General features: G+C 44.3%; 2 protein-coding genes across 4 annotated transcripts in view; both read left to right on the top strand.

The window, feature by feature from the left end:
* LOC142775703 (nephrin-like) overlaps positions 1-5,159 on the top strand; it is a 536,671-nt gene extending 531,512 nt beyond the window's left edge. For 2 of the 3 annotated variants that reach the window (XM_075877449.1, XM_075877448.1), the window contains exon 11: positions 2,050-2,137. In XM_075877449.1, the coding sequence (XP_075733564.1) occupies positions 2,050-2,098 (49 nt within the window). In that variant the 3' untranslated portion in view covers positions 2,099-2,137. Of the gene's footprint in view, positions 1-2,049; positions 2,139-3,281 lie in introns of those variants that run through there. The other variant, XM_075877447.1, reaches the window with a different exon arrangement.
* Positions 5,160-10,121: 4,962 nt separating this feature from the next.
* LOC119175468 (testicular acid phosphatase homolog) overlaps positions 10,122-13,716 on the top strand; it is a 32,419-nt gene continuing 28,824 nt past the window's right edge. The window contains exon 1 of the mRNA XM_075881272.1: positions 10,122-10,223. Within this exon, the coding sequence (XP_075737387.1) occupies positions 10,128-10,223 (96 nt within the window). The 5' untranslated portion in view covers positions 10,122-10,127. The remainder of the gene's footprint in view (positions 10,224-13,716) is intronic.

Raw genomic sequence — 13,716 nt, 5'->3', positions numbered from 1 at the left:
GCGGCACAAATACAAATGCCCTGAATTCTTTACGGATGCTTCTAAGTCTCATAGTAGAGTGTCCTATGCTGTTGTTGGTTTATCCTTTTCAGATTTTGGCATTCTTCGCCCTAGTTCAAGAACATCCACAGCAGAAGCCTACGCAATACTTGTGGCTGCTAAACACATAGAGAAATTCAAATTGTAACGTGCAGTAATATTCGCTGACTCTCTGAGCGTCATAAAAGCATTGAAAACCCTAAAAATATATAAAATCCTTTATTTTTTATGTTTTACTTTCTTTTATGCACCATTTACTCCCTCAAAAGACAAGTTGTATTTTGCTGGGTGTCAGGGCACTGTGAAATCCGGGGAAATGTGTTGGCGGACCAATTGGCCGCCTCAGCTCACGACAACGCTACCAGAAATACATATATGGCTGTCGCTGCGTTAGAACTGAAACACCTCTTAAAACAACAGCTGAGGGCGTGTTGGCAGCTTTCATGGGATAAGCAGACATGAAATAAATTACATGTTATCAAACCGAGCCTTGGAACTTGGCCGCCGGTATCAAGATCACGCCACACTCAAGTAACACAAGGCTACAAATAGGACACGCCCACAGCACTCATTCATACCGCTTTTGTCCGGTGGTGATCCTCCCGTGTGTGACAGATGCGGCGACCCACTCAGCCTGCTTCATATTTTAATTAAATACAACGAATTGGATGCTCTTAGACAAGAACATTTCCTGCTTCTCCACTGACATCAAATACCACTTCATCCGTCAATGCTCATATGTAAAGAGCCACTTCTTAAGTAAAAATCATTGCTCGCATTTTTAAGAAGTATAAAAGTCCCGCCGGGTTAGCCTAGTGGCTAAGATAAAAAAGGTGGCCTAGTGGCTAAAGTACAGCCTAGGGCTAAGGCTGCTGACCCGCAGGTCACGGGATTTAATCCCGGCTGCAGCGGCTGCATTTTCGATGGAGGCGAAAATGTTGTAGGCCCGTGTGCTCAGATTTGTGTGCACGTTAAAGAACCCCAAATGGTCAAAATTTCTGGAGCCCTCCCCTACGGCGTCTCTCATAATCATATGGTGGTTTTGCGACGTTAAACACCACATATCAAAAGAAAAGATATAAACAGCTTTTACGTCATCTTTCCAGGCAATCCATAGCTCGACCTACGAGTGGAGGTTGCTGCTGCGGTAACTACAATAAAAAGCAACTGCCTGGTGGCCATTGGACACAAGGGTTGTTGATAAGGCATTCGTGCTGTTATCCTTCTATGATTTTATTTCTACGATCACTTGTCATTCAGTCCTACTCCAAGCGTCATGTCATTCTCCTTTTTTTAGTATCTATGTGTTTTATCCGCTTTAGGGTGTGGAATTTCAGGCCACTATACAGTCACGTAGCATTATCATAGCCCGCATACCTACACACCTTAGTAATAGACCAACAAATTTTACAATTTTTGCTATTTTTCATGGCACTCTTTGGCCAAATATGGCTCTTGCGCCAATAATAATAATAATAATAATAATAATAATAATAATAATAATAATAATAATAATAATAATAATAATAATAATAATAATAATAATAATAATAATAATAAAGACCCACTCAACTCTTCCGTGCCGCCACCATGGCTTGCCGCCAGGCGTCCCTGCCGGCGCCACCGTTCTAATCCCGATGATGGTGGTGATGAACGCTCGCGAGCACCACGCCACCTACCGCTCGGTAATTCTGAACCCAAAATGCGTCCAATGCGCGAAACACATGAGCCACGAGGCAAAAACCACTTGACAGGGGGCGTTAGGGGCCCCACACCCTACATTTCCTCAAGCCACACAAGAATGTGTTCAACGCTTTGTGCGCCAAGGACGGTCTCGCTGATCCTCCGAAAACTCTTCTTCCGGTGGTCCTCTGAGAAACTTTAGACAAAAGTTCATTTCAAAGTGTAACCAAGCTTGTTTCGGAGTTTTTTCTTCTTTACGCGAATAGCTTGCAGTTCAGAACGAAAGAATGTTGAAATAGAACTCATACTTTCTGCCATTCTTTGCAGATGCCTTGCTACGATCGACAGCAACGCAACTGTTCGAAAGGAAGCTTAGGATGCAGCTGACGAAGAAGTTTCGGTGCTGGATATTAAAGGTATGTATTATTTTTAGTGTAGCTCATACCTTAAGCTCCCCTCTTTTAAATAACGATAGCACATAGAACAGATGTACACATCTGATGCCTCAAAAGAAAAGCTTTCACCGCTTTGTGAAGTAAGAATTCACTAGACGTCAGATGAAACAAACATTTACACAGAACATCAACAGTCTGCTTAACTGTAAAAATAAAAAAAACAATTAGATTTAAATAGGAACGTTTACTGCCATTTATATTGCTAATTTGGGACTGCACTAGTTTTGGTATATTATTAGCGTGCTGCGCTAATTCGCCCCTAAAGAAACCTTGTAGTTATAGCGACCTAATCAGGGTTGGAGAGAAGAATTTCATCGAGGTCGAGCTTCCAACACCCTGCGCATGGCGCAAATGTATGGTGGACTATAAAAGAAAGTGGGACGTGAAAACACGAAACAACAAAACTAACTGGACTACACAAACACCATTAGCGGCCTCTGTGCTCTTTGTTTCTTTCCGTGGTGTTCCTCTATCTACACCTTAGCTTATTTCTCGATGAGTCGCGACTAGTTTATATTTTGCTCGATCTATGCATGATGCATGCATCTGTGTGTGAATGCGACGAGCAGTTACCGTACGATTGTGTGAGGAGGAAATGAGTAACTTCAATTTACTCCGAACGTTTTCTTCTTTAGCTTCAGTGGTTTACATTACCCTCTTGAGCATAGCCACCTAATCAATCACGAGTGAACGTCTTCAGCCCGACCTCCATGCTTCATTGCGTATAAGATGCCTCTGAAATTGCACTCACTGACATTTATGTAAGGATAGTCCCCACTTATGCCAATAAAAATGATTAAACAGCAATGCGGCAAACACAGCAGCACGCACACACTCTCAACAAGCGCTGCTCTCAGAGAGCTCCTGTGAAATTGTCTTTTCCCCTCGTTGGGGGACTCTTTCTATTCTCGGACATGCATCATGGTTCCCGTTTACATACCTAAAATGGTTTTACGACTATTATACAGGCTCTATATTCGCAACATTTGATGCGACAATTGTCTCTCGAGTCGTCGTGGTTATAGTTTACGAGTGTGCTCATGCCCTATTATATTCTATGGTCGGTGTGATCATGCCCTACTCTATCCTGTGTCTCCTACCCAGGGCTGCCAACTCCATCAAGCGGGCCGTTCGGTTCCAACTATGACGAAGGCGTGTCTTACGTTCAAGAGACCGCATCTATCGCTGGACACCTGCCCCGCCACACGACCGACATGTACTACACGCTACCACAGCTACACAGCCGCCACAACGGTATACGGTTGCAGAACTTCTCTCATGAGGTGATGTGAGTGCTGCAGTGAAAGGTCGTCCACATGGGCCTCGCCGAACTCCAGGAGGTGGTCAGCATCGGGAGGGTGGCATCTGCAAGCAGATGCCACCCTTTCTTCTACTCATGAATGGCACACTGTACCAGCTGATGACCCGAAAGCAGTTGCTGGAAAGCGAGATGTTCTTTGACCGGCGCATCACAGAGTGGTCAGGATTTAACATGCTTCACGGGCAGCTTTGGGAGCAGATGGTGGAAATTCCCTGTATAACCGATGTACTACTCCCATTTTTTAACGGCTTCAAACTGAACTTGTCCGACTTCACAGCATACAACCTAGGCCGACTGCTGCAATTCACGCAAAGCCACGAAGCTAAAAACTTCCCTCTATTAGGTCGTGTCTGCCTCACCTTGACAGGCCAAGAGGACATCGTGCCACTAGGCCTACAGCGAGTGTCTAGTGATCGCACCCTAGGAGTCTCACTCAGCGACTTTGAATGTATTCTCCCTGGAGCGAGCCGACCTTGGCCTTGAACTCGGTGGGACCGGACTGAAGACACTGGCTTCGTGTCTGTTTCACCTGTACGCTGCAGGCGCCAGTGCTGAGAGCCAGGTTTTAGGAGACCTGGAGTTGAAAGATCTGCTCACATTGATCCCGCCACATCAACTGTCGTTTATGAAAGACACAACTTTCGAGGGGGTTCTGCGACTCAAGGTCTCCCTTAACACACTGAAAGTGCCAAGAATGGGCAATCTCCTCAGCTTCGGCGACACGGCTTGGCACTGACTGAAATGCTTCTTCAAGTTTGTCAGCTGAGTGACGTCTTTGGAGGAGATTGCTTCTTGAAACTTCCTCGCGCTCCATGAACTTGAGCTGAACGGAGTGGAGTTCATGTGAAACACTGGACTGGGATCATTTATGACATAGTTTCACGCCTGGTATAAATATTATCCAGGGAATAAAGCACGGCCTAGGCTGCTTCATTTTCTAAAATATTGACTGATGTCTTTAACTGTGGAAAAACTTCCTTTTATATTTAAATTGGGAGGTTATCAGTGGTCTTTAAGAGAGTTCCTACGCTTCGGTACACGCTGGTCAATATTCTTGCTAGGAGATTCCTGTGCATCTATTGCGCAAGCATGTAGAGCTGTTTGGAGACGAGTTAGGTAATATCTGTGCGTGGGTGTTTATGAGAAGGCGGTTTATTTGACTCGTCTTTTTACCGGATAACTCTAACAGATCTTACGGTATTATGTTATCCGTCTTTAAACTTGAACTTTGGTTTTCTCTGCTAAAAGTGAACTTACAAAAGTGACAGTTATGGCATTAGAGTTCACAGTGTGGAGAGTAAGTACAGCGGGAGAGAACACACGGAACAACGCTACAAACAGAGTGGAGCGCTGACTTCACGCAGAACTTTATTGTGAAAAACAGAATTTATGAAAACGACAGCATGTGATAAAAAACACCCCCTATCCAAAAACTCGAAGCTGACATGAGCAACCACTCGAAACCAATAAATCAGGGACAAGAATTGCTTGTTCTTGACAATAAAGTTCAGTTGGGAGTCAGCATTCGTCTCCATTCATATCGTGGTCCCGTGTCTTCCCTTGCGCTGTATTTACCCTAAAAAATAAAATACCGACGAGCTCGTACCCCCACTTTGCTTCAAAGTGCAGTTTGTCAATTAAAAAAATTTATTTTGTTATCATTAGTGTCCGTTTAAGTGTGTGGTGAATCCCTGCAACTCTGCTCTTACTTAACGAGTTGCAAAAATTTTAACGGCACTCTCTCTGTTCATGAGAAAACAAGTTCCATTAAAGTATGCTTAGCAGTCTAAATTATATGGAGCCCGGAACTACAGCATCTCGCAAACATTGACTCGCTTCGGCACATTAAAGCTCATGAAACTAAACCAAACCGTTTTCGCGCTGCTTACAACTTCGTTCGAGGCACAAACATTACCTTGTTATTATATTTGAAGAAAATTTAAAAAATGAATGTTTTTGTTGTTACAAGATTGTCTGAAATATATACAGGATGTATTTACAGACTATACAACAGGCACAGTCAGAAGCGTCGAAGTGGCTGCACAACACAATCATCCGACAGCCTTGTTCTTGTTCTTGTTCACCTGTTGCCGGCGACGCATACCCTTGTGGGGGATTGGCCAAGAGTTGAGTGACTTTATAAAATAATGTGCAGTTTTAGAATAACGGAGCTTGTATAATAAAACTATTACAGATTGCCAAAGAAGTCATGGTGCTTTATCTAATAGATATACTTATTTAAATTAAAAAGAGAAAAACTTTTTCCTTAAAAAAGCAATACCCTGACTTTTTATACGTATATACGGTTATAGACACGTTTGGATAATAACCTGATTACTCATTCAACCGATTAGTTCTTTTAATGTAGTTCCTGACAACCGCGCATACCTTCGCACTGGGGAACCCAGAAATATAGGCTCTAAAAGACAAAATTACAGACACAGACAAATCCATACCCATATCAGGTAAAGGTATTTCTCCCTACTGCAGTAAACAGACTGCAAGTGGCGTGTGTCGGCACATTTTAAAACTTTGACTAAATAGCTAGGGCGCACTGTTTATACTCGTGTAAAAGCTGACGCCGCATTCGAGAATAATAGAAGAAGAAGGGTGTTTGAATCACAAGTCAAAAGGCTTCTTTATTTGACTTCTGAGTGTCTGTATTTTTGTATCGATACCTCGAGAAATTGTATTTGCATCTTAGTAGTGAAATACATTTAAAATTAATCAAGTATAACGCGATTCTGCACAGGACACGGGTATCTCGTTGCTTTTTCCTTTTTCGTAAATAAGGTGATCTGTTTTTGTAAGAAGCAAAAAAAAATCTTTAAGCCGAGCCAAGCAAAGGCACGCGGCTGTCGACGAGTGGCGGGGAAGGGTTTCTCAACCCACAGAATGGCTCATGGGCCAAAGCTCCCGATGCCGTGAAGGCAGATTTGCCCAAGCAGTGATTTTACACTCTGCCGACAAAGCCGTGGTCTCTCTAAGCTGCTATTTTTCTCGAGCGCCACGACAATTCGCGATTCTAGTGAGACCGAACAGATGTTGTCTAAAAGAAAGTCTATTTGAGAAGTTACACGCTGTTGCTTGAGCGAATTTTAACGCAACCTCCTCATAAGGACAGATCTAGTGTCTAGAATAAATGTATACTTTTTCCTAATTCCGTCGTGTTCGTTAATGATTGAAGCAGAAGACAGACTTGATTTGAAAGTTTTAATGAAGTGAAATTTAATTACATCGTTATCCTCGACCAATTAATGTCATTTTGCTGCATCAACCTTCCCGAAATCAATAAAGTATTCTAGTATTAGTATTGTTGTATTTGTAATCCGGAACATTTTTTTGTCTTTTTGTTTAGGAGTTTTGAAACTATCCCTTTACGACAGATTCATATGTATCTCAGTATTTGTTTTAGGATTCTAGTGCCTGTATACGAAATCTGCATTCCGGACTTGTTTACTGTGTATTTGGCCCAGCCTTGTTGCCAGCCAAGTATTCTACCACAGAGCCACTCCTGTACTCGAAACTACTTCGGAAAAAAATATGTTCCGACAACGTCAATTGTGGTTCCGCAGTTCACAATCCGACTTTGACATAATGTAACAACCTTTACATACATATTCTTATATAACTCAGCACAATATAGCATAGTGTTGCTGAATCTTGTAGGGATGCACTCATTACCACAATATTTATACTTATTTATTGATTTATTTATTTTACCCTCATGGTTTTCACATTACAAAAGGAGGGGCATGTTAAATGTCATAAATGGGAAACAACACTGTATCAATGAATGGAAGAGCAAAATTTCAATTCGCAGAAATATACAAAAATAAATTACATATCAACTACGTCAACTAAAAACAACGTAGCCGTAGTGATATTGGGGATAGTGCACGGTCAAGAACCAAAGCGAAGCACAGCAACCAACAAACACCGGAGAGAGAAAAGAAAAGCAAGATATATATATATATATATATATATATATATATATATATATATATATATATATATATATAAATATATATATATATATATATATATATATATATATATATATATATATATATATATAAGAGAAAGAAGTGTATACCTAAGGGCTCGTTTTTCCGTGTTTTGACACAATATTAATGAGATATAACAGACAGTAATGCCAAGGAGTGTATAGCGGAAGTTATTAGAACCAATAGAATGTAAATCAGAAGAAAGAAAAATGGGTGAAAAAATAACCAGCCGTGAGCAGGAATCGAATCTACGACCTTCGAATAACGCGTTCGATGCTCTAACCATTGAGCTGTCACAGCGGCCTTCCCTCCATCTACTTTTTTGGGTTTGTATGTGAATTTAGAAGTAGGGGTGTCAGTCAGCGCCATCTATAAGCCAAGCGACGATGGTGAAACACTCTTTTATGCGCATGTGGGGCGTCACGTAGCACGTGAATTTATCACGAGTGGGCAGCTGATCAATAGGCCCTCGTATACAACCTAATGACACCAAGTCTGCCAGTACAAGAACCTCGTTAATGAATAGGGGAAAGAAGTGTATACCTAAGGGCTCGTTTTTCTGTGTTTTGACACAATATTAATGAGATCTAACAGACAGTAATGCCGAGGAATGTATAGGGGAAGTTATTAAAACCAATGAAATGTAAATAAGAAGAGAGAAAAGTGGGTGGAAAAATAACCAGCCGTTTTTAATTTTTAATATATATATATATATATATATATATATATGTATATATATATATATATATATATATATATATATATATATATATATATATATATATATATATATATATATATATATATATATATAGTGGGAGTGATACTTAAATAGGCCAGTTAGTCTTCGTGAAGGTATGGGATGTATAACTCATCCCCTGATGAAGGGAGGACCCCTCCCAAAACTGTTGGGAAATAAATATATTTATCCTTGTTGACAACGCTCCCGTTGTGCCATATCCCATATATATATATATATATATATATATATATATATATATATATATATATATATATATATATATATATATATTGTATAGTGTGATTTATGACATAGTGTATCTGTTGTCGCACTTGTATTTTCCTTTTCCAGCATATGTGAGCTCGTTAACTTGCCTCTGGTTGGCAGCTATATATTGGATGTCATGACTCACCTCCCAATTATGTGAACGTCTCACGGACGCCGCTGCAGTTCGAGTTGCTTTTTCAAACCATGAGGTGGGCGTGCGTGAACTTTCCACCTCGCTGTCAGAGACAAGCGCAACGGTGTCGTCTAAGCTGATGCTCCTTGCCATTGCCTCTGGAGCAACACGTGAATCTTTGAGAAAACGGCTCGTGTTCACAGCACACCCGTGTCTTCATGATGACGGCAGTCGAACATGCTTTAAGTAACTTGGAAAACTGGGCGAGTTGGTGCAGATTCATCATATATAACAGAGCAAAAAAAAAAACACAAAGACAAGTGGACATGGCGCCGCGCTGTACCGCGTCGTCACGCATTGTTGCATCATAGCTGCCTACAGCTAGCTATCCCCTCTCCGCTTAGTGATTTAGGAATATTCCTACAGCAATGAGAAAAGTGAATGACCCAGTAGTGTGATACATCTTGCAGTTCTTTTTTCCTGCTCTACTTACACGGTAAAGCTTTATGTTCTGCACTCCATATGCTTTTCTTGCTGGTGTCTCCACGACCTGGTAAACTAGGATCTAGTTAATTAAAAACGTCCGCACGTTAGCTTCGCTACGAAGATCCGTCGGAAGCCTGCATCAGCCACGCACATTATGAACAACACCAGATTGGTTTGGTAATGTTTAATTAAACAGATTGTTTCTAGAAGAAGAAAATGAAAAATGAAAGGAAGAAGGTGATTGAGGGAAATGGACACAATTTCGTACTCGGCCGAGTGAGTTATTTTGTGCATGCCAAGTATGACATGCTCCAATGAGCTTCGAAAAGCGGGAGAAAATGGACTGCATATGGCGCTTTTGCAATAGCAACTGACGCGTATTGCTGTAGTACCAACGCACCTGCACTGGTGGGAATCGCAGCTGGCCGGAAAGCGTGTATACGCGTGCTATATTGCTTCGTATGCACGACTATCAGAATCGACCTACACGAGCACAAAATAGTAATAATTATATTAAAAAAGCACGCTGTCTTCATCGTTCAGCCTACGTTCGCTAGATATCAGCATAACTCGGAAGTCAAGAACCTCGTCTGCTCCACTACCGTTATCCCGGGCATCACCACAAACACATTGGAGAACACAATACGGGGACGTCTTGGCTGACCTTCTTTACGGTTCGAGCGAACGCAGCGGCTTCTTGGGTTTGCCACCTTGTCTCTTTTGCTAGTCGTGCTTCGGAAACAATGGTGTTACAGGGTTGTGACCGAGTAGGAGACCTCTGACAAGCTGGACGATATCAGAAACCGGCGGTGCGGTGCCAAAGCGGGCGGTCCGCCGAATTTGACCGTGCTGATTGGTCAAGCGGGGGCCCGCCACTTGTGCACGCGCGCCGGCAGCCGTAAGCTCGCGCCGTGCTGTCCTTGAGTGCCAGTCCTTAAAAAACAGAGACCGCAAGGCCAGCCGCTTAGAGCATTTCCCGCTGCTGCCTCTAAACATGAAGCTTGCGTGTCTCCTGGTTTTCGCGGCCGGCGCCGCGGCCCGCAGCATACAGCAGTGTGGCGAGGCGAGCACCTTACGCCAGCTACACGTCGTGAGTAACCGATCAACGCCAGCCCGTTAATCTTCCTCTTCGTCTTCTTCCTCTCAATGCATGCGTTTGCTCGGCGGTGTGGCACTCTTTGTCTCCCCCCCGTGTCCAATTTGCTCTTTCAGATGCAAATGTGTGGCCTGGTGCGTTCACAAGTAGCCCACCGCCGCAATTGTTGCGCGCGGGCACCATACGACCTGTTTCTCCATGAATAACTCACTGTCACAGAATGAGCGCTAAAAATGGGCGCGCCGCCAAATTCTAGCGATAACGCGCGGGAGAGACGCCGCGAGGTCAAAAGAAAAAAAAGAAAACAAACATCCAAGGCATCCAGGCGCACGCTCTCCCCTCGGAAGCGTGGCTTCGCCGACGAACCTCCTCACCCCACATCGGCGGCCGAGCAAGCACTCGAAATTTCTAGAAGGAAAGAGGCGTGGTCATGCCGAGTTGAGTCATCCAACGCGGAAGGCATTCGAACCGTCTCGCCCTCTCCCCAGCCTTCGCTGCATATCGTGCCGACGAAATGGCGAGAACCTTCTGGAATCTCGCGCGGAAGGTATTTAATCAAGCGGCCGAGACGAGAGAGCAGGAGAAGACGGAAGTTAGCGCCAGAGCGCGTAGGGATTCCGCCGTGAGGTCGGCGAACGTTTTGTCCGTAGGGACAAAGCAGGAGAAGTTGTAAGGTTTCCTGGAAGAGAAACTTCGGAGGAGAAGACGGAAGTTAGCCCCAGAGTTCGTAGAGTATCCGGCCGTGTAGTCGGCGAAGGTTTTGTCCGTAGGGACAAAGCAGGAGAAGACGTGAGGTTTCCTGGAAGAGAAACTTCGGAGGAGAAGACGGAAGTTAGCGCCAGAGCGCGTAGGGATTCCGCCGTGTAGTCGGCGAAGGTTTTGTCCGTGGAGACAAAGCAGGAGAAGAAGATGATTTCCACCTGAGGGGTGATGACTCGAGCTACAGGCAAGAGTGTGTGTTTACTGCTATCGAGCGAAGACGCGTGGCAACAGTTGCGCGTGTGAAGCCGACGTGTTTCCGCTGAAGAAGTTTGAAGCTTGGAGAGTGGCCTATTGAAGACGCGAGGTTTCCTGGAAGAGAAACTTCGTGGGCAGCGGAACGACAACAATGCTAGACTTTGAGTGAGTGATTCTCGGAAGAGTATCATACAGACTTTTGTTCCAAGAACTTTGGACTGAATAGGTTTTTCTATCTCTTTAGTCTTTAAGTGTCTTGGTTGTTCAATGCATGCGACTGCATTGTCGTGCATATTGTTGTCTGTGTCCGTTGTTCCGAGTGTGGCCGATTGTACTGTGTAGTACGTTGTTAGATTGGTGATATATTGTATGCAACTATTGTGGAGTGTGCATACTTGTGTATTGTTTTTTTGATTCGCTATTATTGAGAATATAATTTCGTTTGTGATCAACTCTCGGCTCTGACTTGTTCTATGGGCCACAGCCGGCGTCCGCTGGCGCGCCGAAAAGGACTACTTCTGAATTGTCCACGCTTTCGTGGTGCGGTTCGGGGGGCCGATACTTCGGCCCTTGGAATTAGCACGGCGATCGCCTCCCTAATTAACGGGACATGAGTGACAAATAATCTGGCGTCCGCGACAGGACTTTTTGGTGCACAGTGTGTCCAGAGTAGTGAGAAAGAGCCTCGAGTTGTTGATAGTGCTATCGGAACGATTTTGTGTGTTGCTCAGCGTTCTCGTTGACGAGTGCAGGGGAGTGTTCCGATATACTGATTTAGGCAGATACTTTTTGCACGCAGCAAGACTTTATTTGCGAGACACCATGGATCTAGAAAAGTTAGTAGCTCTTGGTGAGAAGATGGGTCTTTCTGGCGCCGAACTACGGAAGTGGGTAAGCCAGAAGGAGAAAGAGGCGGTGGAGATTGATAAGTTGGCAGCTGAGAGAGCCAAGGAAGAAAAAGCAGCAGAGTTGGAGAGAGAGAGGTTGGCAGCTGAGAGGGAAAAGGAAGAAAAAGAAGCTCAGTTGGAACGAGAGAGTTGGCAGCTGAGAGGGCCAAGAAAGAAAAAGCAGCTAAGTTGGAGAGATAAAGGCTGGCCGCTGAAAGGGCTAAGGAAGAAAGAGAGCAACAATTGAAGTTGGAGTTGGAGAGAAAAAAGCTGGCAGCTGAGAGGGTAAGAGAAGAAAGAGAGGCAAAGGAGCGACAGCTGAGAGAAGAAAGAGAGCAGCAATTGAAGTTGGAGCTGGAGAGAGAAAGACTGGCGGCTGAGCGGGCGAAAAAAGAAACAGAGGAAAGGAAACGGCAGCGACAGCACGAGATAGAACTCGAGCGGCTCCGTTTGCAACAGTGAAGTGAAACTCCGGTCCAAGCTAGAGTTGAAAGCAGCGAACGAGAAGATCATGGCTTCCGCTTGAACCCAAGCAAGCTGCTCGTAGCTTTTGATGAAAGGAAGGACGACCTTGACGCGTACCTTCACAGATTTGAGACAATTGCAAGGAGCCAGAATTGGCCGGAGCATCAATGGGCAACTGCTTTGAGTACTTGCTTGAGTGGTGAAGCACTCAGTGTATACGGTAGGCTGACGCCGACCAATGCAGCCAACTATGCAAAGGTGAAAGCTGCTTTGCTGAAGCGATTTAGAATTACTGTGGAAGGATTCTGGGACCGATTTCAGACAGGAAAGCCAGCTGATGGTGAGACGGCTACGCAGTATGCCGCCCGACTTTGCCATTATTTCGACAGATGAATTCAACTTTCAGGGACAGCGCAGGAGTACGATGAGCTTAGAGAGCTCCTAATTAGAGAACAATTTCTTACTAGTTGCCATTCAAGCCTGTCGCTGTACTTGAAAGAGAGGAAAGCTAAGTCATTTGAAGGAATGCTTGAATTGGCTGATCAATTCTTGGAAGCGCAAGGTGGCACTAATTTGGCCAAGGTCAAGAAGGATTGTCCCGAAGATTCGAAGAAATCGGCTCCCGAAGAAAAGAAGCATGCACAGGAGAGCATTCCGCGATGTTTTCTGTTTAACCGAGTGGGTCACCGTGCTAAAAACTGCCGAACTAACTTCACGAGCCCCACGGTTGTAAAATGTTTCAAGTGTGGTCAGACTGGGCACAAAACAGACGCATGTCGAAACGGAGCGAGTCAAACTCACCAGGTGTCCTGTGTGCTAGCAGCACCGAAATCCGATGATAATGCCGTCACCGACGGATTTGTAGAGTTGACAAATGAGGAGAAAATCCCTATTGTGGGTGCTGTAATGACAAAACAGCCAACCGGTGTTTCGAAGGGAATGCCAACGCTGCCTGGAAAAATTGCAGACAAAAGGATTACGGTGTTAAGAGATACCGGCAGCTCCACTGTTATCGTGCGGAGAAATCTGGTGCGGGAGAGTGAGTTACCAGGCAAAACGAAACCGGTTTGCCTAATTGACCGTACGGTTTGGATGCTTCCCGAAGCAGAAATTGAGGTTGAAACCCCGTACTTCAGCGGGAAGGTTACTGCTTTATGCATGACGACCCCCCTGTACGA

This window comes from Rhipicephalus microplus, chromosome X (genome assembly GCF_043290135.1).
Source record: "Rhipicephalus microplus isolate Deutch F79 chromosome X, USDA_Rmic, whole genome shotgun sequence".
Lineage (NCBI taxonomy): Eukaryota > Metazoa > Arthropoda > Arachnida > Ixodida > Ixodidae > Rhipicephalus > Rhipicephalus microplus.
This window is presented reverse-complemented; position numbering and strand designations above follow the sequence as displayed.